Source organism: Erithacus rubecula (assembly GCF_903797595.1).
Source record: "Erithacus rubecula genome assembly, chromosome: 24".
Classification (NCBI taxonomy): domain Eukaryota; kingdom Metazoa; phylum Chordata; class Aves; order Passeriformes; family Muscicapidae; genus Erithacus; species Erithacus rubecula.
In genome coordinates, this window is record NC_136676.1 from 7,087,645 (window position 1) to 7,112,049 (window position 24,405).

Genomic DNA, 24,405 nt, shown 5'->3' on the forward strand with positions numbered 1-24,405 from the left:
TCTGTGTGCAGTTCCAGCTGCAGCTCTCTCTCTCTGTCTGCAGGTGCAGTTCCAGCTCCAGCTCTCTCTGTGTGTGCAGTTCCAGCTGCAGCTCTCTCTCTCTGTCTGCAGGTGCAGTTCCAGTTCGTGCTGCTCACAGACACCCTGTACTCGCCGCTGCCGCCGGAGCTGCTGCCGCTGCCCGAGCCCGACAAGAGCCGCGAGCGCAGGCCCTTCCCCCGCACCGTGGTGGCTGTGGAGGTGCAGGACCTCAAGAACGGAGCGACACATTACTGGTCCTTGGAAAAACTCAAGTATGTGGATAGCATTGGAGAGCAAAGTAAAATTCCCTGTCACTTAAAAATTTCCTCCCTTGCTGTTCCTTATCAGTTTGTTTTTTGCCAACAAAATTTTCCCCAGAAATTAGTGAGGAAATTATTTAGGCGCCAAAGTTAGGGTACAGCCTCGTCTGTCCTTAGGTGTAGTTTGGTGCAGGTGAAGGCAGTGAGGTGAGCACCTCACCTTGTGTTCTCTGCTCCTCCCCGTGCCCTGAGCCCTTTCCCGCGCTGTCTCCGCAGGCAGAGGCTGGAGCTGATGCGGGAGATGTACGACCGGGCGGGGGACGTGGCCTCCAGCAGCCAGGAGGAGCCCGAGGGCTCCATGACGGGCAGTGACCCCTTCTACGACCGCTTCCACTGGTTCAAGCTCGTGGGCAGGTACGGCAGCCCCTCCCTGCCGCTGCTGCAGCTGCAGCCGCAGCGCTGCCTGCGCAGGGACTTGGCCTCTGTCAGCTGGGTCTGGTCTGCCACGGATTGGATGGACTGCAGTTACAGTTAAAAGTAGAAAGTGCTCTTCAGAATGTTGTTAGTTCAGGTGTCTCTAGTAGTAGAATCTGCCTTTAGTAAGTTTTAAATTTATTTTAAAATAATGTAACCGGCTAACTTCTATCTAAAGTACTGGAGCAGAGCTGTGAGAATACGAAGAACCCTGGAAAAGTGGTCCAAAATCTCTCCTGTGTATGGTTCAAATAGTTTGGTCATACCCTAGGGAAGTGTCTGATGGGATTCTTTAACATTTCCTGCTGTTGGCCGCACCTTTACAATATTTTTATTTGCAGAACTGCTGTGTTGAAATAAGAAATGTAGCTCTGTGAAATGGATATCCTCTCAAGATCTGTATGCTCAGCCACGTTTCTATTTCTTTCTCATTTGCTTCCTGCTCTGTTGAAGGTCACTCTTGTCCCTGAGTTTGTTGGCAGCCCCTGGCCTCCGTTGCGTTGCAGTGCAGGTGTTTGGAGGCGCTGCTGGTGTGGAGGGGTGTCTGTGCTGATGCAGCAGGGCTGTTGAAGGTTGTGTGTGCTGACCTGTTAATCGGTGTCGTTCGCTGATGTGCAGCTCCCCCATATTCCATGGCTGCGTCAACGAGCGCCTGGCCGATCGCACGCCCTCCCCCACTTTCTCCACGGCCGACTCCGACATCACTGAGCTGGCAGATGAGCAGCAGGATGAGATGGAGGACTTTGATGATGAGGCCTTTGTGGATGACACTGGCTCCGACGTTGGCACTGAGGAGGGATCTGACCTCTTCAATGATGGGCGCGACCCGTTTTACGACCGATCCCCCTGGTTCATTTTAGTGGGAAGGTTGGTGAGGTTACTCTGAGAATGGCCTAAAGGGACCAGCTCTTGCTGCAGGCTGCAGTGGCTTTGCCTTTGCCACACAGATGGTCAGTCTAGCCAAAATGTCCGTGTCCATAAATTGGAATTGCCAGAGAATGAGCATAGTTCAACACTAAGTTTTAAATTCCTGTGTCTGGGGCCATGAAGACCTAAGCAGTAATTGAGAAAATAACCTTAGATGTGACAGTGTGAGTAAATCTATCTCGAGATCACTGTCGCAGCTTGGAAAGAACTGGGGATTGTATACAGTGTTTAAACATTTACAGAAGTCCCTATTTAGCTGTTGCAGGGTCACTAAGATAGAATTGTATTTTCCTCCATGGAAGAGAATCTTGACTATGGTGGGAAGTCTTTCAGTCCAAACCCAGAAATCTGTTTTTTTTAAAAAGCAGGTTTAGCATCCTCTGCATACAAAAAGATGGCATGAGGAGGAAGAAGAATGGTCCTTTCTGGAGAAGGAAGAGTGTTCTTTGAGATGATTTGGTTTCTCAGATTATGCTTGATTTTCTATAGCCAGTATTACACAGTGAAAGCTCTTCACCATTGAAATTCACTGGCTCTGTTTGGCATTTTCCCCAGGCACTAAGCTTGAATTCCTGAGGCAAGTTTGCTTGATGTGTTTTAGAATATTATTGATTTCCCCAGAACAGAAAGAATCAGGGTATTATCAGTCCTCAGTCTTGGTGCAGACCCTTAAGGACAGCAAGTTACATTAAAGAAATGTAGTTCTTTGCACTGTTTCTCCAGTAACAGTCTTGCCAGCACATGTTTGTCATTACAAGAAACAGAAACATTTTTATTTAGTGGCTTGGCTCCTCTCGCTGCTGCTTCCCACTGCCCCAGTGATGCTTTTGTGCTTCCTTGCTTACCCTGTAAGCCAACATCCTCATTAAGGTGCTTGCCACAGGCGTGGTACAAAGAAAAGGCTCCATGGCCAGCAGGAGGGAGGAACAAAGGAAAAGGGACCAGAGCTTGGCTTTATCCTTCTCTGTGAGTGAAGCAGGGAAGACTTCAGGGTCAGGGTGGGGGGAGCTTTATGCAGTTTCCTTAAATGCACAACACGTGTGTGCATAATTTATGAAAATGAGAGACTGAGTGTCCTGGTCTTTATCAGGCTTTGAGTTCAGTGTAGTGAGTTTGTCTAACCTCAGGCTTTGTCTGTAATGAAACTTGGAACTTCCCTGATCCAGTTTTTGAAACAAAAATTTCTAAAGTTGCAAGAAATTGTGTTAGTGCTCTGTGATCTCAGAACCTGTGCCCTTATGTGCAGTGCCTGGTACCACGTTTGACAAAATCTGATGATCTGCCTCAGGTGGGGAGGCAGTTTGGGAGAGCCTCTGTGCTGCCTGGGCTGGCTGGCAGCAGCTTTGAGCCCAGGGCTGCTCCTTGTGCCCCTGGAGCCTGGGAAAGATCTGAGCTGTTCATGCTCACTCAGGAAGCACAGCACAAGCTGAGCAAACAGAGTGGGATGAAAACACTTGTGTTTGCTGGCAGTCCCACAGCTTGCTTCCCCCTGCCTGTTGTCTGGGAGCTCTGAGCTCTGTCTGGATGGGCAGGAGAAGCTGCAGCACTCAGGGCACTGCTGGTGCTGGGGAATGAGCCTGAGTTCCTGCAGGGAGGCTGGAGAGCTCAGTGCCTCTGCTCAGCTGTTGGTTCTGTTTCTGTTCCTGTTCCCTGGAGCCTGTTCTGTCAGCAGAGGCTGTTAGCCTGCCCAGCACCACTGAGTAGGAGCATTTTGAGTCCTCTGTGTCTTCCAGTGTGAGAATTCTGGTTCTGAACAGTGACTCACAAGCACCAGGGGTGTGTCCATCTACACAGGTCTTGTCTTCAGCACAAGGTGCTGTTCAGTTTGTAACAAAACCAGAATTCCTCATCACTCCCAACTCTGTACTGGTTGATATGCTATAGAATGTGAAGGACAAATAAAGCAATATTTAGTGTTTTCTTGGGGTTGTCAGCAATAACAAGTGCAGGTCATGAAGCAGAGGAGGAGGAGGAGGAGGAGGAATGGATCATGTAGTTATCCAACTCCCTGGCCATCACAGTTCTTTTCTTTTCTCTCTCTGTGCTATGACTGTCTTTTATTTGTTACAAAGAAAAGAAAAAAGAGCTGGTCCCTTTAGCCATCTCTTCTGGCATGCTGGGGTTTCTTCAAGGCTGATTCTATTTAATGGTGTGACATATCAAACATTTGCTTTGTTTTTAAGGGAGGTGGGAGAGGACTATGGGATATTTTGTTTAAATCCTAATGTGTTTATTTTCAAAATATCTGCCATCATTCTGAGTTCTGTTGGTTTTGTTTTGGTTTTTTAAAAACCTGTGTTTGTTAAATTTAATTTCTAGTTTTGTTGTGAGTATGCCATTTTACCTCACCAATCTTTCTGCTAATCCAGCTGCCCTCTTTCAGTCTGCTGGGCTAAGTGCAGGGGGACACTTAGGGGTTCTCTGGGGAGTGGGAGTCCTCACGGATGTGGGAACAGGAGGAGGAGAACCTAAAGCTCTCATCCACTCCTAACTTGGCACAGTCTCTTGAGGAAGGAGCTGGAATGGCCCTGGCAGCAGCAGAGCTGTGGAGCCCAGCTCTGTTCTGGTGCAGCACATGTGCAGTTGCTCTCCACTCTACAGAAGAGATGCAGCATTTTCATCAGCAAACAGGAAGCTTAAAACTTTTTGGCAACATGTGCTTTTCTTTCTCTAAGTTAAAATGATTCCAGTGGACAAGGTGACTGGACAGAAGCAGTTTGAGGAAGAAGAGAAATCCATTTTTTTCTTTGGGATGGTCCCACTGTAGTGGCTAATCTTTGGCTGTCACGTGCTGAGCAGCACCTGCAGAACTTTTGCCCTGCAAATAAACATTTATTTTTATTTTTCATGCAGGTGATGCTTTCACTTTCCATTAGTTTGGCTTTGAAGGGAGAAGGCTTCTGCAGTGCCTGACTCTTGCAGTTAGTGAAACTCCTACTGTGCACATCAGTGCTGGGCTCTGGCTTCTGTTCTGTTGGGAAATGTTGAAAAATGCTTTTCAAACTGGGTGTGTTTTTGTGTTGAATGCATAACTTTCAGAGCTCCATCCCTGATCCAGTCCAAGTGAACCATTCCAATTTCAGGGACTGTTTTCTTGTGTGGTTGGATGCTGGTTTCTCAGATGAGCACCACCTGAAATTCCAAAGCTAAAAATGACAGTGTTAAAGGGAAAAAAGAAAATTTAACTTCTCATTTTGTTACTTGAAATTTAGTCTCTTCTCCCTTCCCCTGCTTAATCAGTGCTTACCTCACTTTGAAGCAGACTGAAAAGGAATTAAATCCTAATCTTAGTGAAGTGTTATGTTGCAGTTGGTTTTGTTGTTGTATAGTTTTCTTCATTTTTTTGTTTTGCTACTTCATAGCTGTATTAATCATTCTCTTCTCTGTTGCATTTTGTTACCAATTTTTTTTTAGTAGTGTTGTTTTTGTGTCCTTGGTTCGTGACTGACACTTGTTTGACTTCCTTCCTTGACTTTGTCATTTCAAAAGAATTCATTCATCCCTGGAAGGGGCTCGTGAGCCCAAGGAGCAACTTCCCTTTTGTCATGCAGGACTTTTCCTAGGAATGTTAAAAAGAACAGTTGTAAATGACAGGGATTAATTATAGGTAATAGTGAAGACTAATGAAAAGAACTGTAAGGAGGAAATTAATTAAATTGCTGTTGTTTAGTATAATTTAACGGGCATACATTTATTAAAATTGCATCATTAGTCACTTTAAATTTAATAACTGGTAAAACTATTGGTTAAAGTTCTGTGCATCTCAGTACTCTTCTGAGCTCTGACACAGCTCATTTAATAAATGAAACCTTCCATATTTTCCCCTTTTTGAGAGCTGTTCTTTAGCTGACCTGTTGAGCTTCTCAACATTTAATGTTTTGCTCAAGCTAATCCCACTGAAGTGTGATGCTTTAAAAACTACTACAATTCACTGCAGAAACATAAAATAACTTATTAACTTTAGTCTGACTTTTAATTAAAATCTGTACAATTAAATTGGTTATCTTAGTGCTTGAAACCAGACCCTGCTTGTATAAAACTTAAAAGTTAAGGCAGGGCAGGATTGTCCTCTATGGGGCCTAAGTGCTGCTTTTCTTTTGCAGACTAATTTCTGAGTGGTTGCTCTGGAGTAGTGCTGTCATGTCTTACTTGTCATGTTTTGTTTTTTCAAAGAAATAAATAAAATGCTCCTAAGGAGATTGACCTGTGAAGACTGTCAGTCTTCCACTATCTGCACAATCAGTGAATCTTCTAAGAAACCTAAGTGATGACTTAGGGTTTATTGTGGGTTTCTGATTATTCTACACACAGTGTTATCAAAGGAATATAGAAGAGAGAAAACATTCAGTCTATCTCTTTTTAAAAGAGTGTTTTTATATGTTCAGTAGCAAACTGAGGCAGTGTGAGCACATTAGATTAATTCTTTTTTAATTTATCTCTTCCAAGTATCTCATTCTTTACAATCAGTATCATTCTTCATAATCAGTAGTTCCCTGATAGATTCTGTCAGCTTGCTAACAGCTCCATTCACAAGTGCAGAGCATCTCCAGTTCCCTTCCATCCAGCCATCCCCTCTCCTGTCTGGAACTCATTCTGTGAGCCCTGGGGCCCTGCAGGCTCTGGCTGAGAGCCTTGGCTGCCTGCCTGGGCTTGGCCAGAGCTCTGTGGGGATGGACCTGAGACCTCCTGATGGAGCCAGGATGGAGCCAGGAGCTCCTGATGGAGCCAGGAGCTCCAGTGTGGGCAGGATGGAGCCAGGATGGAGCCAGGAGCTCCTGCAGGTGGAGGAGATGCAGTGCCTGAGATCTGAGTGTCCAGGGCTGAGCAGAGCTGCCCTGGGCTTTGGGTCTAATGGTGCCTGTGTTTCTGTCTGTCCCCAGAGCGTTCGTGTACCTGAGCAACCTGCTGTACCCAGTGCCCCTGATCCACAGGGTGGCCGTGGTCAGCGAGAAGGGCGAGGTGCGCGGCTTCCTGCGCGTGGCGGTGCAGGCCATAGCAGGTGAGGGTGACCAGCCAATCAACCAGCCAATAAACCAGCCAAACCCAACCCAAACCAGCCAATAAGCCAGCTAAACCAACCAACCAACCAACCCAACCCAACACAATCAAACCAACCAAACCAACTAAACCAACCCAACCAACCCAACCCAAACCAGCCAACCCAACCCAAACCAGCCAATAAACCAACCCAACCCAAACCAGCCAACCCAACCCAAACCAGCCAATAAACCAGCCAAACCCAACCCAAACCAGCCAATAAACCAGCTAAACCAACCAACCAACCCAACCCAACACAATCAAACCAACCAAACCAACTAAACCAACCCAACCAACCCAACCCAAACCAGCCAACCCAACCCAAACCAGCCAATAAACCAACCCAACCCAAACCAGCCAATAAACCAGCCAAACCCAACCCAAACCAGCCAATAAACCAGCCAAACCAACCAACCAACCCAACCCAACACAATCAAACCAACCAAACCAACTAAACCAACCCAACCAACCCAACCCAAACCAGCCAACCCAACCCAAACCAGCCAATAAACCAACCCAACCCAAACCAGCCAACCCAACCCAAACCAGCCAATAAACCAACCCAACCCAAATCAGCCAATAAACCAACCCAACCCAAACCAGCCAATAAACCAGCCAAACCCAACCCAAATCAGCCAATAAACCAGCCAAACCCAACCCAAACCAGCCAATAAACCAACCCAACACAAACCAGCCAATAAATCAACCCAACCCAAATCAGCCAATAAACCAGCCAAACCCAACCCAAACCAGCCAATAAACTAGCAAACCAGCTAAACCAACCAACCCAACCCAAACCAACCAACCTAACCAACCAACCCAACCCAAACCAGCCAAACCAGCTAAACCAACCAACCCAACCCAAACCAGCCAACCAAACCAGCCAAACCAACTAAACCAAAGCAACCAACAAAACCAACCAAACCAACACATCCAAACCAATCAAACCAACCCAACCAAACCAATCAAACCAACCCAACCCAACCAAACCATCCTCCTCATGCTCTTACCTATCTTCTTTTTCTCCTCTGTGTTTTTTTAGGTGATGAAGAAGCCCCAGATTATGGATCTGGTATTCGACAGTCTGGGACAGCTAAAATTTCATTTGACAATGAGTATTTTGATAAGGTAAGAATTCCTGAGTTAGGTATCTTTGAGTGCAGTAGCTTGTGCTTCTAAATAAAGAACACTGTTGAAGGGGATGGCAAACCCACACAGTGCAGGTGTCTCTAACAAGTCACAATATTTAATTTTTCAGAGTGATTTTTCTTCGGTTGCGATGACTCGGTCTGGACTGTCACTGGAGGAGTTAAGAATTGTGGAAGGGCAAGGACAGAATTCAGAGGTCACCACTCCTCCAGAGGAGATCAACAGAATGAATGAGCTGGGTAAGCAAGAAATGTGTGGTAGTTTTGAGAACTTCTGGGAAATTTGTGACACTTTTAGTCAGTCATAGAAGGGAGTTCTGAGTGTCCTTCAAGAATATCATGGTTAGGGTTGAACATGAGAGATCCTGGATTTATTCATTTGAAGAACTGTGCTGAAAAACTTCCCAGGTATTTGGATCTTTTGGTTATCAGCAAATTATTTGTGTTTAAAAGAAAAAGAAAAGTGTGATGGGACTAAACTACCTCCAGAAGAGCTGTTTTAAGAAAGGAGAAATAAACTTTAAAAATTATTTCATGTGGAATTTTTTTTTTCCCCTAAGACTTGAAGTCAGCCACTTTGGATGGAAAGATGACTCTGGAGGGATTCACTGAGGAGATTGGTGATCACCTGAAGCTGGGCAGTGTGTTTACCTTCCGTGTGACAGTGCTCCAGGCCAGTGGCATCCTGCCTGAATATGCAGATATTTTCTGCCAGTTCAAGTAAGAATTTGTCCTTACTTGCATTAGGCAGTTAATGGTTTGATGGAGAGAGCAAAGAACAGTGGGCGGTGGAACTTGGAGAACTTTTCAGATGGGTGGAGGTGTTGTACAGCAGACAAAAACACCTTGTCACTTACTGGAGTTCCTGGTCCCCACTTTCTCTTTAGCAGGTGTTAAGGAATAAAGTTTTGCAGAAAGGAATTAGGAATCAAAGTGGACTCATAAATTACTAGTTTATAGATACCTTAAAGTTTTAAGCTTTTAATGTGAAAAATTCAATACTGGATTGTACACACACCCATTTGAGTGAAAGCTGCATGACCCTGGATGAAATCAGTACTTCTCAAGTGAAAGTGGTCTTAGGTTTGGGTTCTTGAGGAAGAGAATAAGAAGGAATAATAAAGACATAAAAGAAGTACAGGAATTGTGGTCCCACAAGACTATGGTATTCCCAGCTTTAGGCCGTCACTCAACTGCTTCTAAAGTTCCAGCAAAACATATTTCTTTTAGGGTTTTAGGATTGCTTTTCAGAATTGAATTCAGAGCACAACAGTCTTCATTAAACCGTTCTGTGGTGGCTGATTTTTGGTTGTTTTTTTTTTTTTTTAAGCTTTTTACACCGACATGATGAAGCTTTCTCCACAGAACCTCTCAAAAACAATGGCCGAGGGACTCCCCTTGGGTTTTACCATGTCCAGAATGTAAGTAAAGCTTTCCATGAGCAGTACCTTCCTCTGGCAGCACTGGGAGTTGTGTGTGTCCTTCAAGGCAAGCAGAATGATTAAGAGTAGACAGTACTAGGAGTGATCAGGTAAATGATGTAATCCCCATCACAAAACAAAACACAGAATGATTCCTTGTGACAAGTTCTTAGTGGGCATTGAATTCTGTGTTTCCTTTCCAGGTGAAAACAGTCTAGAATTCAGGAAATGAAATATATGTGTGAATAGTAGTGCTCATGATCTCAGATGAGCTGGATGTATCTATTTTTATGAACTGTGTAAGGCTTTGGTTGTAGTCAGCCTCCTCCTACTTGAAGTGCCTGATACTGAGGCTTTAATTTTCTCCTTTATTGGAGAGTAGAATTAGTGCCTAAACCAAGAGGAATGCAGTTGCTTTTACTATGAGTGATCCTAAGTGATATGAAAAATGCAGACTCCTAAAAGAGATTTCCTTTTTTGAATGTCTCATTTTCTTTCCTCACTTTTGAAATAGATTGCTGTGGAAGTGACAGAGTCGTTTGTGGAGTACATCAAAACAAAGCCTATTGTCTTTGAAGTCTTTGGACATTATCAGCAGCATCCTCTGCACCTGCAGGGACAGGATCTCAACAGGTATTGGTCACTAGCCTGGCACAAAGGCACTTGGGGATCAAGCTCAGGTTTGCAGTTTTCTGTACTCCTGAATTGTCACCACAGCCTCACAAGCAGAGCTGCTGATGGAGGTGAAGGTGCTGCAGAGGCCTGTTTGCCCAGTGTAGTGACTGCTGGCATTGTTCTGCCCTCTCAAACATGGAAAGCTGTTCTGCCAGTCCACCCTACAAACACCCTGGTGACTGGAGCACTGCACTGGGAATACTGGGAATACTGGGAACTCTGGGAAGAGCTCAGCTGTCTCCTGGCATTGGTTCAGTTAAGAGTAGAAACAGCATAGGTTTGTCTGAGAAGTGTGCTGAGCCCCCTTGTTTTCCTGACAGGGGATATTTACCTGTGTTCATAGAAGCTGAGGATGTTTTTAGAGTCAATAGTATGTGTGTGCATACAAAGGTACATGTGTGTGCATTTGTGGATATTTCTTACATTTAACTGCCTCTGTATTGATAACTCTTCATTTCTCTGTAGCCCTCCACAGCCTTCTAGAAGATTCTTCCCTCCCCCTATGCCACTGTCCAAGCCAGGTGAGAACAGCTCTGATTCTGTGCATCTCAGGTGTGCTACTGAAATGGAGCTTGTAGGGTGTTCCTGAGTGTCCAGGGCACGAGAAATGTAAATGGAGTGAGTGGTACAGGGGGCATTGAATATCTCTGCTGGCTTCCTGCCCTCTTCACATGTTTTATTTTTATTTGTCAACCTCCTCTGCAGGAAGTGCTGCTTGGTTCATTAGGGGGTAGAATTCCATTCTTGACCATATTCCATGAGATCTGGCTATGGCTCTTGTTGTGCTGACTGAGCACTTACTGACTGGGAATCTGCTTATTCATTAATTGCTTCATCTTTTTGCTCTCTCATGTTCTCGTTTAGTCAGTCAGTCTTGTTGAAATGATCCTTAGTTTTCTTTGCTTAATTGGAATAATGCATGCTGAACTCTTTTTTGATTTTTTTTTCCACTTCACCTTTAATTTCCTCCTTCTCCCTCTTTCTCTCACCTGCATATTTCCACCATCCTTTTGTGTGTGTGTTCCATTCCCTCTGCAGACCATGAAAGGAAAATTGAGTTGATTAGGTACCTTATGTCTGGCTATGTAAACGTGCATGTGCTGAACACGCTCTCCGAGCATGCCAACGTGCTGGCCTCTTCTGCTGTGGCTGCTTTCCAGGATGGAGCTGACCAGCTGCCACCTTTTCTCTTTCTGCCTGTCCCCAGTTGTCAGAGTGAGCGGGCTCCTAAACGAGATGGTTAGTAGCCAAACCTGCTCTGTGATAGATGTAGAAGTAGCTCCAGAATGTGCTTCAGAATTCCTTTTTCCTTCATCATGTAGTGGTGTTAGGAGTAGAGCTGCCATGGTTGTGCTCATGGAAGGGAGATGCTGTGCTTAAATTTGGGGCTCTTTTAGAGAGAGCATAGAGACAGACTCCCAGTGTGCTGGGAGTCACAGATCTTTGTGTGTCACTGCATCTGTTCCCTGAAACTTCCAGGACCTCTGATTTTTTTCTGTGTTCTGCATAGAGTTTTGTGATACTGGGCTGAGAGATGCATATGAAAACACAGGCAGGTACAAAGGAAACATTCTGCTGTGTTTTGTAGAGGTTTCCTTTTCACTCATCTTCCTTTTCTGCTGCTAACAGTGCTGTTCCTCACTTCCATTTGTATTCTGTTCTGTTTAACTCAGAAAAAAAAAGTCATGCTGACAAGTAACTGTACCAGAGCAAGTCTGAGAACATCTAGAACCAAGCTTTCATGTTTAGTTTAATCTGTCTTTCTGTTGTTTTTCTCTTCTGATGCTTTTGAGTCACTCTGCTTTGCAGTAAACTGGAGTGACTTGTGTGTTTGATGTTCCCTGGCTGTAGTGAGTTCATGTGCAGCTGCATGAGGAGATTGGGTGTAAGAGAGTTACTACCCTAAGTTATTTCTAGAATTTAAGCTGTCCCATTTTTTTTTTTTAAACATGGTTTATCCCTACATTTGTATGAAAGGAATTAGAGGGGATCTGGCTGGTTATACTCACTAATGCCAAGAGATAAGGAGTTCAGAAAAATACTTTGGCAGGATTAGGGTTCTGGGATAAGTCTTGTTCTGCCTTTTTACATGTACAGTGTCTTTAACAAGTGGTGCAGGAGTCTGGCAGTTTGTAACATGAGGAAGTGGAGACTCAAGTTTTATGTTCTACTATTTTTCTCTTTGTGGAGACAGTGAAATGTATTTTGTGGGTGACTAATGCTGCAGATGAACAGACTTCAGCAATTCTAAATCACAAACTGTTAAGCCATAAAGCAACTGATGCACACATGAGGAAACTTCTCTGTGGATCTAGAGAGACTGTATTTTTCCAGGCTCTTTGGATGCACTTTTGCTCCATTATTTAACCTCAAAAATTCTTTCTATTCTGGTAACCTAGATTTGAAAAACAACACTTGGAGAAATAATGATTGCTGTAAGCAATGCCATTTTCATGGTAAAAGCTGTGGTCTGCCTGTGTACATAGAATATGTAGGATCTCTGAAATGGCACGTTCCTGTAAGCCTTGAGCAAGCTTTACTTGTTCAGTCTTTGCAAACCACTCCTTTTTTTCTTCTTTCTTTCTTTTTTTCTCTTCAAGTGCCAGCTACGAAGCTGAACACTATGAGCAAGCCCAGCTTGGGCCAAAGTGTGAGCAAATATGACCTCCTGGTGTGGTTTGAGATCAGTGAACTGGAGCCAACAGGAGAGTAAGTCCTGCATTAATATTGTGTGTAATATTTCAAGAGCTGTGGTCCAGGAGGTTTCTGGGGTTTTTCCCTTTGTTCTGCTCAGACCAGGCAGGTGTTTAGCAGTCACCATGATGGGGTGTCCAATCTGTTGGCAGTAGTTGTCCCCATTGGAAAGGACCAAAGTGACAGATCAATAGATAGATAGATGGATGGATGCATAGATAGATAGGATTATACTGAGAGGTGAGTTCCTCAGTTCTCCATTAGTACTGGGGTGCAGTGGATGGTACTTCCACATTTCACTGATCCTGTGATGCCAGAAAGAGCCTGCTTGGAGAGAAGGACACACTCATGTCTTCAGCTGTACCAGGAGAGGAAACTGCTGGCAGCAGAAGGTGCTGTAGATCTTTGCTGCCTTCTGATTGCCTGTCTCACCCAGGTACATCCCTGCCATCGTGGATCACACCGGGGGCCTGCCCTGCCAGGGCACCTTCCTGCTGCACCAGGTATGAGCAGAGCTGTGAGCAGCAAGAGGGGATGCTGCTGCCTGGGGTTTGCATCTCCTGTCCCACAGCTGTGCAGTGGCAGTCAGGGTCTCCCAGTCTCTGCTTGTCTCTTGCCTTTGGCTGGGAGGAGATTGCTTGGCCCCAGGATATTGCTATTCCTGTTGCTTATCAGTGGGCATCCCACTCCTGAAAGATGAAAGCCTTTTAAAAAGCAGGAACCTTTTACAGGAACCACTTACAGTTCTTAATAATATTTTGTCTCTAGCTAGATTATAAAGTTAATCCTAGTTAAATATGGTTTATAGGTTTAAAGTATATTTTTCCTACTCTGTCTTTGTGAAGTGAGGAGGGGAAAGCATTTAATTTCTTTTACATAGGAGAATATATCCTCCCCTTGGAGTGAGTTTTAGGGCTCTGAAACAAAGAGGTGCTCGTTCAGTTACAGACTAGTTTAAATGAGATCAATTACTTCACCTCTGCAGTGTAAGTGCAAAGTGGACAATGTGTGTGTGTGAGCACTGAGCAGTTTTGGCTCTGGCCTGCAGGGAATCCAGCGCAGGATCACCGTGACCATCATCCATGAGAAGGGCAGCGAGCTGCACTGGAAGGACGTGCGGGAGCTGGTGGTTGGTGAGGAAATGCTGCTGCATCTTGCTCTCTGAGGAAGAAAAACTACTGCTGGGCATTTCTCTTTGTATCAGATTCTGTCATTTTTATGAGCACTGCCTTTCCGAGGAGGATTTGAAAAAGATCCAGAGGAAAAACTTAAGTTTTGCAACTTCCACTTGATCATGTAGTCCAAAATGGTATTTGGGAAAACAAATTCCTTTGGTGTTGCAGTTTGAATTTTAATTGATTCCTCCCCCTCCTCCCCTTTTCAGGGCGTATAAGAAATAAAGCAGAGGTGGATGAAGCTGCTGTGGATGCCATTCTGTCTTTGAATATTATCTCTGCAAAATACCTGAAGTCCTCTCACAGCTCCAACAGGTAAGTGAATGCTGGAGGTGGGATCCTTCCAAGCACTGGAATTCTTCCTTCTCTGTTAGAGGCCTGGACTTTGAAACACCTGTGGCATTAAAGTGGATTTGGAATGCTGCTGCTGCTGCCCACAGGATGCCTCTCTGCCACCTGGTGTCTGTAAAGGCAATCAGGGACAGGGGTGGCATTATTACCTTCCTCTGAGAAGTGTTTGAGTGAATGGATTGATATAACTGGGAACAGGGAGACTTGCTGGTTTCCTCTCTGATATTATTGGATTTGCAGTTGGAAAGCCCTGTGCTTTCTGTTCTGTTTCAATCAATTCCTCTGTGTCTGTAGTTTCCTGTAAGGTGAAGGATGAGTGTGATGAAGCTCTTGGCCATCTCATCCCAAAATGCCAAGGTTTCAGTTGTGGGAGGAGTGCAGGGCAGTGTGGTGGAATGGGATTGAGGCCCTGGTGAGGGATGTTTTGTGTTTGCCCATTGTCTTCAGACTTGTTTGCTGCTTTCTGTGGGTTTTTTTCACTTTGTTTTGTTTTTGAAGTCCACTTGTTCTGTTCCTCTGAGCTGTTGCTTTTCTGTTCTGCTTTTGGCTGCACTAACTGAAGCTCTTTCTATGTTTTTACAGGCTGTTTCTTGATAAGGATATGCCTAGGTATTTTCTGTTTGCTTACTTTGTACATAAAGATTCTTGAGAATAGAATGCTTTATGTCCCATTTATATTGCTGCCACTTCCCTCAGCTTTGACAGAATTCTGTTAGCACACATCCTAGCTCTTCCAGAAGTAGTCTTCCTCTTCCTCCTCCTGCTCCTCCTCCTCTGTGTCAGAGGGTTATTCAGGTACAGTTCACTGGGGGACTTGTGAAGGTGAACTTCCCTTCACATGTGAGAGTAGGAGAATTTCCTTTGTGCAATCTTTCTGATTCTCTTGATGTGCTGTCAAATACAGACCCTTTTTGTAGTCCTTGCTATTTTCTTCCTTGTTCAGTATCAAAGAACTAAATTTGGAATTTCTCACTGTCTCTGACTCTGTAATGCTGCTTGTTTGAAGGATCAAGCCAAGGGCTGAATGATGAGGTTGCTTGAATTGCTCTGATCAAATAGCAGTGGCTGCCATGTGGCTGCTATTCAGCCTCTGTTCTGGCCTGGATTTGCATATGAAATTTAACCCTGTGGTTGCCACTCCTTAGTTTACCAGCTGGCAGAGGAGCCAGAGCTGCAGTAGCTGCCCAGGCTGGATTCCAGTCTCACCTTCCCAGTGGGATCCCAGCCCTGCACAGTCTGGGGCACTTTGCTTCCTGTGCTCTGCCTCTGGAGAAAACAAGACAGAGTCTTCAGTCTTCCTCATTCACACCTTTCAATAATGCCAGATCCACTTCAGAATCAGTTTCAACAGCACATTTAACCTGTCTCTCCTGTATTCCATGATTTGTGTGCTCTGTGATCCCTTCCCCTCTGTGTGCTGTTGGTTGTGCTGAGTTTGCTGCCTTCTGCTTTTTGTGTCCCTCTAGAACTATTGCAGCAAGTTCTGGTTTGGACAGACAAAACTGTATTTACCTTCCTGGCTAGAAAAGACCCACTAAAATAACTGCCTCAAAGCTGTGCTTGGCTTCCTCTTGATGTTTGTCCAAACATCATTTTACTCAAGGGGGTGGTAGTATTTCTGCACTGAGAAGCATTTACACCTGAATTCTCTCTCCATGAGGAGAAATCTTGGTAAATGGTGCAGAGCTGCTGCTGGGGCTGTGTATAGTGTATATTTCCATCAGACAGGTTTTACTACTTTCTCTTCCACCCTGAGAGTAGATCTGGAATTTGCTAGAAATTGAAGAAATTGCTTGCTGTCATAACTAAGTCATGGTGAGAGTTTAAAATGTACAGACTCAACACAGATGTGTAAAGATTTAGAAGAAAACTGTGCTCTTTGCCTAATCTAACTCAAATGAGGATTATTACTTTACAGTGCTTCACAGTGTTTTTACAGCTACCACTTACTTGGCCTTTAGATTATGTTTCTCTGTATTTTTAAAAGAAGCAATATACTTAGAAGTAGTTTTCTAAATATGGTTCTTCAAACACAAACAGTATCTAGCAGTGTTCTCACTTGACTGCAGCTCATGGTGCCTTTATGCATTAGCTTGGAATTGTGTAATTGGTGTCAGAGGAAGGGGATTCTTGGGAGCTCTGTTTGAGATAGAACTCTTTGTGTCTGACATGTCTGCTCTTTCATGTTTCTTTTTGTTTTGCTTTGTATTTTCTTATTTCTTCTACCTCCATCCTGCTGTTTGTCCTTTGTCTTTAGTTTCATGTTCTATTTTTCTGAGTTAGTATAGAGAATTAGTACAGAAACTCTTCAGATATATCACTTACTTGAAAGAAAATAACATACATGAAGCACTTTCTTGCTTTTAGTATCACATAATTTGGACTCAAAATGGGATAAAAAATAGCAAGATGATTTGGGAGGGAAATGATACAGAGGTGATGAGGAATGAATAGCTTGTGTTTCTGTTAGCAGTGTGGGAAGGTGTGCTCAGCTCCTGAATGGGGGCACGGGTCTCCTTTCCAAAGGACCTTCCTGCAATCAGCCACTGCCTGTGAGAGAGGACAGAGCTCATTTCCCCAGGCCCCTGCTGGGGAGGGGAGAGTGAAATGATTCCTTTAGATGTGGTGATTTGGCTGTGCTGTGTGTGATTCTGTCTCTCACTTTTTACTTGAACCTTCTGGGTTGCTGGGGCAGACCTGTGGGTGCTTTCAGATCCTCTCTTTCCTTGTCCCACACTGAAGAAATTTCTTACAGAAGTCTTAAAACATGGGGTAGAATGAATGTTGCTTATAAAAAAGAATCCTCCCATGCACTTTTAAGATCCAGCTGGGCTGAATTGCACCTGGAGCAGTAGAAATGAATTTTCTCTGTTTAGAAACAATTATGTAGTGCTGACTTCCCTGTAGTGCTGTGAAAGTTTTTGTTTTCTGCATTCCCTCTTTTCTCTTTTAGATCAGTGTTCTCCATAGAGGCTGTGGTCCTTATGCCACATGTTTGAGGTAGAAATGGATGATCTTGGAAATAAAGAGAAGGTGTTTGCTTCAAGTGTTTGTTATCCATATTACTGGATGGTGTCAGGGAAGAGATGCTTTACACTGAGTGATGAGGGGGCAGCAGAGGAACTTTTACCACCAACCTCCTGCTGTACTTTCTTCCAGGACTTTCTACCGGTTCGAGGCAGTTTGGGACAGTTCCTTGCACAACTCCCTCCTCCTCAATCGAGTGACACCGTATGGGGAGAAGATCTACATGACCCTTTCTGCCTACCTGGAGGTGAGACAGCAGTGCCTTCTTGCTGGCTGGGAGGTGTTTGAGACAGGACACAGAGTGTACCCAAGAGAAATAGATTCAAAAGTGATTTGAATCCTGAAGCCAGTAAGAGTAATCATTCATTTCCTGAGAACAGGATGGGAAAAATGTACTCACAGTTTACATCTTGGTATCAAGGCATTACTGCCTTAGAACACAACAGATACTGGTGGTCTTACCTTTTTGTGCATTGTTATTTTTGTCTTTGTATCTGAAAATCCACTGGAATCAGTGAACATTGCTGTATGAGTGCTGGTGTTACAAACAGTGCCTTAGCTCTTGGCTTTGTGTGCAAGACACTGTTGTTCTGTGTAGTAAAATCATTTCACTCACAAGATGCACCAAGAAATTTGACAGTTCTCTTTCCCACATGTGAAAACCCTTCACCCAAGCCCCAGCCAAGAACAGATTGCAAAAGCTGTGCCACTGAGGGCAGCAGTGTGGCTGGGCACAGCTGGCTGCAGGCACTCACTCGCTGCTGTTTCTCTCAGCTGGACCACTGCATCCAGCCTGCTGTGATCACCAAGGACGTGTGCATGGTGTTCTACTCGCGGGACGCCCGCATCTCCGCGCCGCGCTCGCTGCGCAGCCTCTTCGGCAGCGGCTACTGCCGCTCCCCGGACTCGTGAGTCACTCCTCTCTTGCTCTCACACATCTGCATTGCTTTCCTTGAAACTCTGCCTGCTCGCAGGTTCTCCGCTCTGATTTGGAATGTTCCTTCTTGCATTTCTTTCAGTGAAACTCTGATGGCTTCTCTCTTTACTGACCTCTTTTCCAGACTGACAGAGTTGGGAAGAGGGATCCCTTTTTCAAGCTTGCACATAGATGACCTTGATCCTGACCTGGAATTTACTGCAGCAGACTGGGGAGGGAACATGGGGGAAATGCCATTTCTGGGGATCTTGCAGTCTGTTCTGGCTGTTTTGCACAAGAGTAGAATTGAGATCTAGTTCTGACAAACAACTATACTTAAAAATCTGCTTTGGAAAACACTGAGCTAAAGCTGAAGCACTTTATTTCTGAAGATAATAAATAGTGTTGTTTTTTTCTTCTGCTTTCCTATGAACAGCAATCGAGTAACTGGGATCTATGAACTGAGTTTGTGCAAAATGGCAGACACAGGAAGCCCAGGTGAGCAGTGACTGGGTGTTCCAGTGATGAATATGAAATAGTGCAGAAAATTTCTCAGGCAGAATGGAGTAAACATTTCTGTCCTGATCAGAAGCAGTTGCTGTGTTTCATAGGAGCAATGGAACGTTGCTGTTCCATTAAATACTTACTCAGGCTTTTACTTTAGACTCAGGTCTGTGTTCACCATTGATGAGCAAAGATTCACTGAAAACTTGATGTTTTCTGACATGGGTAACTCAGGACACTGAGCAAATGTACCCGAGTCTTAGAGGCAAAATCCATGGCTCATAACTCCCAGTTGAGTCTGGTTTTGCAGCAGTGCAGCTTTTTTGTTGTATTTTGAAGATGTTGCTGATTTCTGATGCCAACTTCACCACTTGGAAGGAATGTAGTTCATGGTGTATCTTTGTATTTTTATTCAAAGATGTAGAAACTGAACACTTTGTGTTGAATTTGATTGAACAGGAGTTTGCATTATATCTTGGTCAATAGAAAATATCTGAAACAAGTGAAAAAACTGGATTAAATCAAACATCTTTGATTGTGTGTTTGCAGGTAATGAAATCCTTGTGTTGTGTATTTCCAGCCAAACAGCAAAAGTGCTGGTTCTTTGCAAGTTGCTGATTGTCTCTTAGTGACACCCCTCTGGATATGGTTTTTACACATCTCATGTTGTTTTTTACTGCTCAGGAATGCAGAGGAGGAGGAGGAAAGTCCTGGATACTTCTGTGGCATATGTGAGGGGAGAAGAGAACCTGGCAGGTTGGAGGCCCAGGGGTGACAGCCTCATTCTAGAGCATCAGTGGGAACTGGAGAAACTGGAGCTGCTGCATGAGGTGAGTAAAGAGGTCGAAGTCAAGATTTAAATAAATTCTCATGGCACAAAAGATAGGAAGTGTGTGGCTGCTGAGTAGAGTCTTCAGCTCAGAATCTCAGTGTATTCAACAAAGGGAAATTCAATTTCCAGTGCTACTGTAAACTCCCCTCCCTGGGGAAAGTTACTGGTATGAATAGTGAAGAATTCCTGAGAATCCAGTGTCTGTGAAATTGGCACCTGCCTGGAGCAGACGGTTCAGATTTCTTTTCTTTCTAGGTGGAAAAAACACGACACTTTCTTCTGCTTCGTGAGAAGCTTGGTGACAGCATCCCCAAGTCCCTGAGTGACTCAGTGTCTCCCAGCCTGAGCAGTGGGACCCTCAGCACCTCCACCAGCATCTCCTCTCAGATTTCCAGCACCACCTTTGAGAGCGCGGTGACGCCCAGCGAGAGCAGCGGCTACGACTCGGCCGACATCGAGAGCCTGGTGGACAGGGAGAAGGAGCTGGCCACCAAGGTATGGCAGGGCACCCACCCTGCAGGGGGGCTCAGCTCCCTCAGGAATCCTCAGATAGCTGGGGAATACCCAGCCCTGGGAGAGGTGCAGTTTTAGTTCTTGCTTAGTGAAATGAGCCGGAGGTTTGGGCTGTATCTCATTCCCCTTGTTAGTGGTTCTATAAAAACTTCCAAATTTTTTCAAGTGAATTGATTATTTCCTTCTTCTGTGATTTTTCATAGCAGTTTAGAATTTGTTTTTTCTTCGTGAGTTGCCAAATGTGTCTTGGCAAATCACTTCTTCTGTTTAAATTTCTCTGAAAATCTAAATATAAAATTCTCTGTGTCTCATTTGTTTCCCCTCACCCCCCCCTTTAGTGTCTGCAGCTTCTTACTCATACCTTCAATCGGGAATTCAACCAGGTGTACAACAGCATCAGTGATTGTAAGGTAAATATTTCATATAGTATTTAATGCAAATACACTATTTGTAGTACAATAGCAGCATGTTTGTGGGTCGTGGAATTTGCTGATACAATGAAAATATAAACCACTTTATATTAATTTATTATATTTTATTTTCAGTCCATTGGAAGCATTTGGCTATTCATCATCAGGTTTTAAAGGCTGTGGCAGGAATTGGAAAAGGAGTGGGCTTGGACTATAGTACAGTTCCCAGTTTATCAGCAGACTTTTACTGTCTTTCCCTGCACACACTCTCCCTATGTAAAAGGAGAAATCAGCTCTTAAAAATTCTACCTGTAGGCAAAGGTAACACCAAGTTTCAAACTGGAAGATGTTTTCTTCACTGAGGAAGTCAGAGTGTGAATAATGAGGAGTGTGGGACACTGATAGTAACGAGCTGTGTGTGCAGAAGTGCTGCTGTGATCCTGCTCCCAGGGTGGGTTTGTGGGAAGATTTGCCACTGAGTAGGGGAGCAGCTGATGGAAAAGCCTTTCTGTTCTCTGGGCCTTCCCTGCTGAAGGCATTTTCAGCCAGGAGTGGGCATCAGCCCCAGCCCAGTGTGAGCTCTCCCGTTGTGTCCCTGCAGCTCTCGGATATTTCCCCCATCGGGCGGGACCCGTCCGTGTCCAGTTTCAGCAGTGCCACCCTCACCCCGTCCTCCACCTGCCCTTCTCTGGTGGATTCCAGGTGCAATTCAGTTGATCAGAAGTAAGTGTAATGTATTAAAGGGAAAACGTCCCTTTTCAGTGCTTCACAGATCTCTTTGCTGTTTTCTTACTTTTTTCCTCTTTTCCTTTTCCCCTACTTTCAGATAGTTCTCTGTACAGCCCCCTTGCCTGACTTCTCCAATTGCTCTGCACAATTATTTTTCCCCATTTTGTTCTTTTGAAGTGTTTTTTCCCCCTTTGTTGGGGGAACAGTCAGATGCTTGTCATTCCAGTGACCAATGCATCTACAGCATGCAGAGTCCACAAGTTTTTTCAGAGGTTTGTTGAACAGCTCTACTAATAACAGCCCAGAATAAGCCAGTTTGGCCATTAAACTCCATTTATCTTTCTCAGCTGTATCCATACGAGATATTTTTGGTGAAATTGGGAAAAGCTATGTAGTGAAAGACATAACTGTAGCTTCTCAGTTCAACATCCCTGAGGAAGATGTGCTAAGGAACATTTTCCATCAAACTAGCAGGAGGTATTTCTGTGTTGTGACTATGTTTAGAAGGAGAAACAAGTTAGAAGTAGTGGGGAAACAACTTCCTAACAGTTATTATAAGTTTATTCCACAGATATCAAGGGAAAATGCAATTTAATATTGTACAAAAGGATCCCAATGTCCTACAATAAATGTTGGCTGGAGGATGGAACCTCAAGCTGGCCTGTAGATGCAGTTTAATTTCCATTATCACATTCGGTTGCTTTGTTGTGATTTGCTTTTTTTTCTCTACTTTTTTTAAAGGACACCAGAAGCAAATTCTCGTGCCTCCAGTCCCTGTCATGAGGTGGAACAGTTCCAGATAATTCCTGCAGTAGAAACTTCCTACCTTGCCAGAGCTGGAAAGAACGAGTTCCTAAACCTCGTTCCTGACATTGAGGAAATCAGACCAGGGTGAGTTTTATATTTGTTCATTGTGGGCTCCCAAGAACCATCCCAAGGGCTTTCTGAGATTGTTGGTTCTGTGCCCCATTTGAAGAAGGAAAATGAGCAGGTGATAGCAGAGCTGCAGAGTCCTCTCTGATGGATTGGGGAAGATTGTGTTGATATTTGATCTTTGCAGAGTTTGTTCCTTGTATCTGCTGAATGAACAGGACTTCCAGATGTTTGCTGTCATCAAACCATGGCTGGAGTTCACTGAAGCAGAGATCTCTGGGGACCTTCTTTCCTTCAGCCTTTTGCATAGTTGTTGAAAACACAATTCAGCTTGTTTTAGAAGAACTTTTTTAGAATATTGTTGCAGACAAAATGTATTAAGGACCAAGTGTCTTGCACAGTGTTTTGCAGTTAATAGGGATACTCAGGGGAAATCTGTTTCTGTTTTGATGTTTGTTTTTTCCAGCTCTGTGGTGTCAAAGAAAGGATATCTCCACTTCAAGGAGCCACTCTCCAGCTCCTGGGCCAAGCACTTTGTGGTGGTTCGCCGTCCCTACGTTTTCATTTACAACAGTGACAAAGATCCTGTAGAAAGAGGAATCATAAACTTATCCACAGCTCAGGTGGAATACAGTGAGGATCAGCAGGCAATGGTGAAGGTCAGTCTGAGAGCTGTTGTTTATTTATCCATACAGCATGATCTTTACAAGTAGCAGTGCATCTGTACCACTGTGTGTGGCATTTCTGGATCTGAGTCATGGAGATATTGAAGATCCTGCCCACAAAGTTCCCAGTTTGTTTGGGTTTCTTATGGTTTTGGACACAGTTGTACCAGAGAGTGACCCTGACTGCTGTCACACATCAGACCAGCTTTTAGGAGCATTTGTTGCTACCATCACCACCCTGCATGTTGGGTTTTTGCAGCTTCCTTTGTATGGTTTTTTTGGGCTTATGTATTTTGTTCATTTAAAAATCAAAACCCCACAAAACAACACATACAAACATCCTGCAGGGAGTCAAATGAACTCTACTGGTGCATCCCAGCAGCTCTTAAAGCCCACACTCAGCAGTTAAGACTCTGTTTTGTAGAAGATAATGACTAATAATGTCCTGGCAATGTGCAGTGAAACATAAACGAAAGAGGGATGTGAGGAGCAGATTCTCTCAGAGAGGAATGTGCTTGTAGAGTTTGAGCTGTGGCCTGTCCTTCCTGTTGCAGACGCCCAACACGTTTGGGGTGTGCACCAGGCACCGTGGGGTGCTGCTGCAGGCCATCAATGACAAGGACATGAACGACTGGCTCTACGCCTTCAACCCGCTGCTGGCCGGCACCATCCGGTGAGGGAGGGGGACAGGGAGCAGAACTGCTCTGGGGGGCTGCAGGGGAGCAGAACTGCTCTGGGGGGCTGCAGGGGGAACAGGGAGCAGAACTGCTCTGGGGGGCTGCAGGGGGACAGAACTGCTCTGGGGGGCTGCAGGGGAGCAGAACTGCTCTGGGGGGCTGCAGGGGGAACAGGGAGCAGAACTGCTCTGGGGGGCTGCAGGGGAACAGCCTTGAACAGGGCTGGGGGGCTGCAGGGGGACAGAACTGCTCTGGGGGGCTGCAGGGGGACAGAACTGCTCTGGGGGGCTGCAGGGGAGCAGAACTGCTCTGGGGGGCTGCAGGGGAGCAGAACTGCTCTGGGGGGCTGCAGGGGAGCAGAACTGCTCTGGGGGGCTGCAGGGGGAACAGGGAACAGAACTGCTCTGGGGGGCTGCACAGGGAACAGCCTTGCTCTGAGGAGCTGCACAGTGTGTGCCAGCTGGAGGAGGGAGGAGAGCAGGCAGAACCCTCCAGACAGTCAGAAAACAAACCAGGCCTGTATTTCAGGAGCTGCAGGGGTTGTTGTTTTGCCTTGTGCTGTTCTGAGCAGCCGTGTCCAGTTTGGGATGTGTGGGATGCTACATTTGTGGACAACAGGATGGTTTCCTTGTATTTCCATTTGACAAATTTATAAAGTTTCTTACTTCCTCTGTGCTGGACTACCTTTTTAGGTTCTTGATTAAGAAATAAAGCAGAAGTTACATTCCCTTTTTAAACTTCTCTGCAGCCTTTCCATTATCATGGACAGCCTCTGCTTGCTACACAGATCTTACTCCACTGCAGTAGTTCTTCCTTTCAGCAGAAACCCCCCAAAAAACCCCAAAAATAGAAACAAAGGTGTTACCATACAGCACCAAATAATTTCTGAACAGTGCAGCCCTTAAATGATCCCTTCTCCCATTAAAGAAGCAGAGCAGAGAAGTGAAAATTCTTTCTAAATACAGCCCTGGATACATGTTACTTTCTTAACATATGGAGTAAACTAGAACTGTACTGCAGGATTAAAAGAAAAAAAAAAAAAAAAAAGTATAAACTTTGGGGAGGGAGGAAAAATG

General features: G+C 44.8%; 1 protein-coding gene across 3 annotated transcripts in view; it reads left to right on the plus strand.

Moving 5' to 3' along the window:
- Positions 1-24,405, plus strand: part of KIF1B (kinesin family member 1B) — a 78,522-nt gene that overhangs the window by 49,766 nt on the left and 4,351 nt on the right. For 2 of the 3 annotated variants that reach the window (XM_079326046.1, XM_079326047.1), the window contains 24 exons: positions 112-293; positions 558-695; positions 1,374-1,622; positions 6,563-6,681; positions 7,762-7,847; positions 7,978-8,107; positions 8,428-8,587; positions 9,198-9,288; positions 9,803-9,921; positions 10,429-10,484; positions 12,564-12,672; positions 13,094-13,160; positions 13,706-13,790; positions 14,042-14,147; positions 17,343-17,457; positions 17,985-18,118; positions 18,563-18,624; positions 19,315-19,460; positions 19,718-19,957; positions 20,314-20,385; positions 20,987-21,108; positions 21,856-22,005; positions 22,454-22,646; positions 23,207-23,325. In XM_079326046.1, coding sequence (XP_079182172.1) covers positions 112-293; positions 558-695; positions 1,374-1,622; positions 6,563-6,681; positions 7,762-7,847; positions 7,978-8,107; positions 8,428-8,587; positions 9,198-9,288; positions 9,803-9,921; positions 10,429-10,484; positions 12,564-12,672; positions 13,094-13,160; positions 13,706-13,790; positions 14,042-14,147; positions 17,343-17,457; positions 17,985-18,118; positions 18,563-18,624; positions 19,315-19,460; positions 19,718-19,957; positions 20,314-20,385; positions 20,987-21,108; positions 21,856-22,005; positions 22,454-22,646; positions 23,207-23,325 — 3,050 coding nt within the window. The remainder of the gene's footprint in view (positions 1-111; positions 294-557; positions 696-1,373; positions 1,623-6,562; positions 6,682-7,761; positions 7,848-7,977; positions 8,108-8,427; positions 8,588-9,197; positions 9,289-9,802; positions 9,922-10,428; positions 10,485-12,563; positions 12,673-13,093; positions 13,161-13,705; positions 13,791-14,041; positions 14,148-17,342; positions 17,458-17,984; positions 18,119-18,562; positions 18,625-19,314; positions 19,461-19,717; positions 19,958-20,313; positions 20,386-20,986; positions 21,109-21,855; positions 22,006-22,453; positions 22,647-23,206; positions 23,326-24,405) is intronic. The other variant, XM_079326048.1, reaches the window with a different exon arrangement.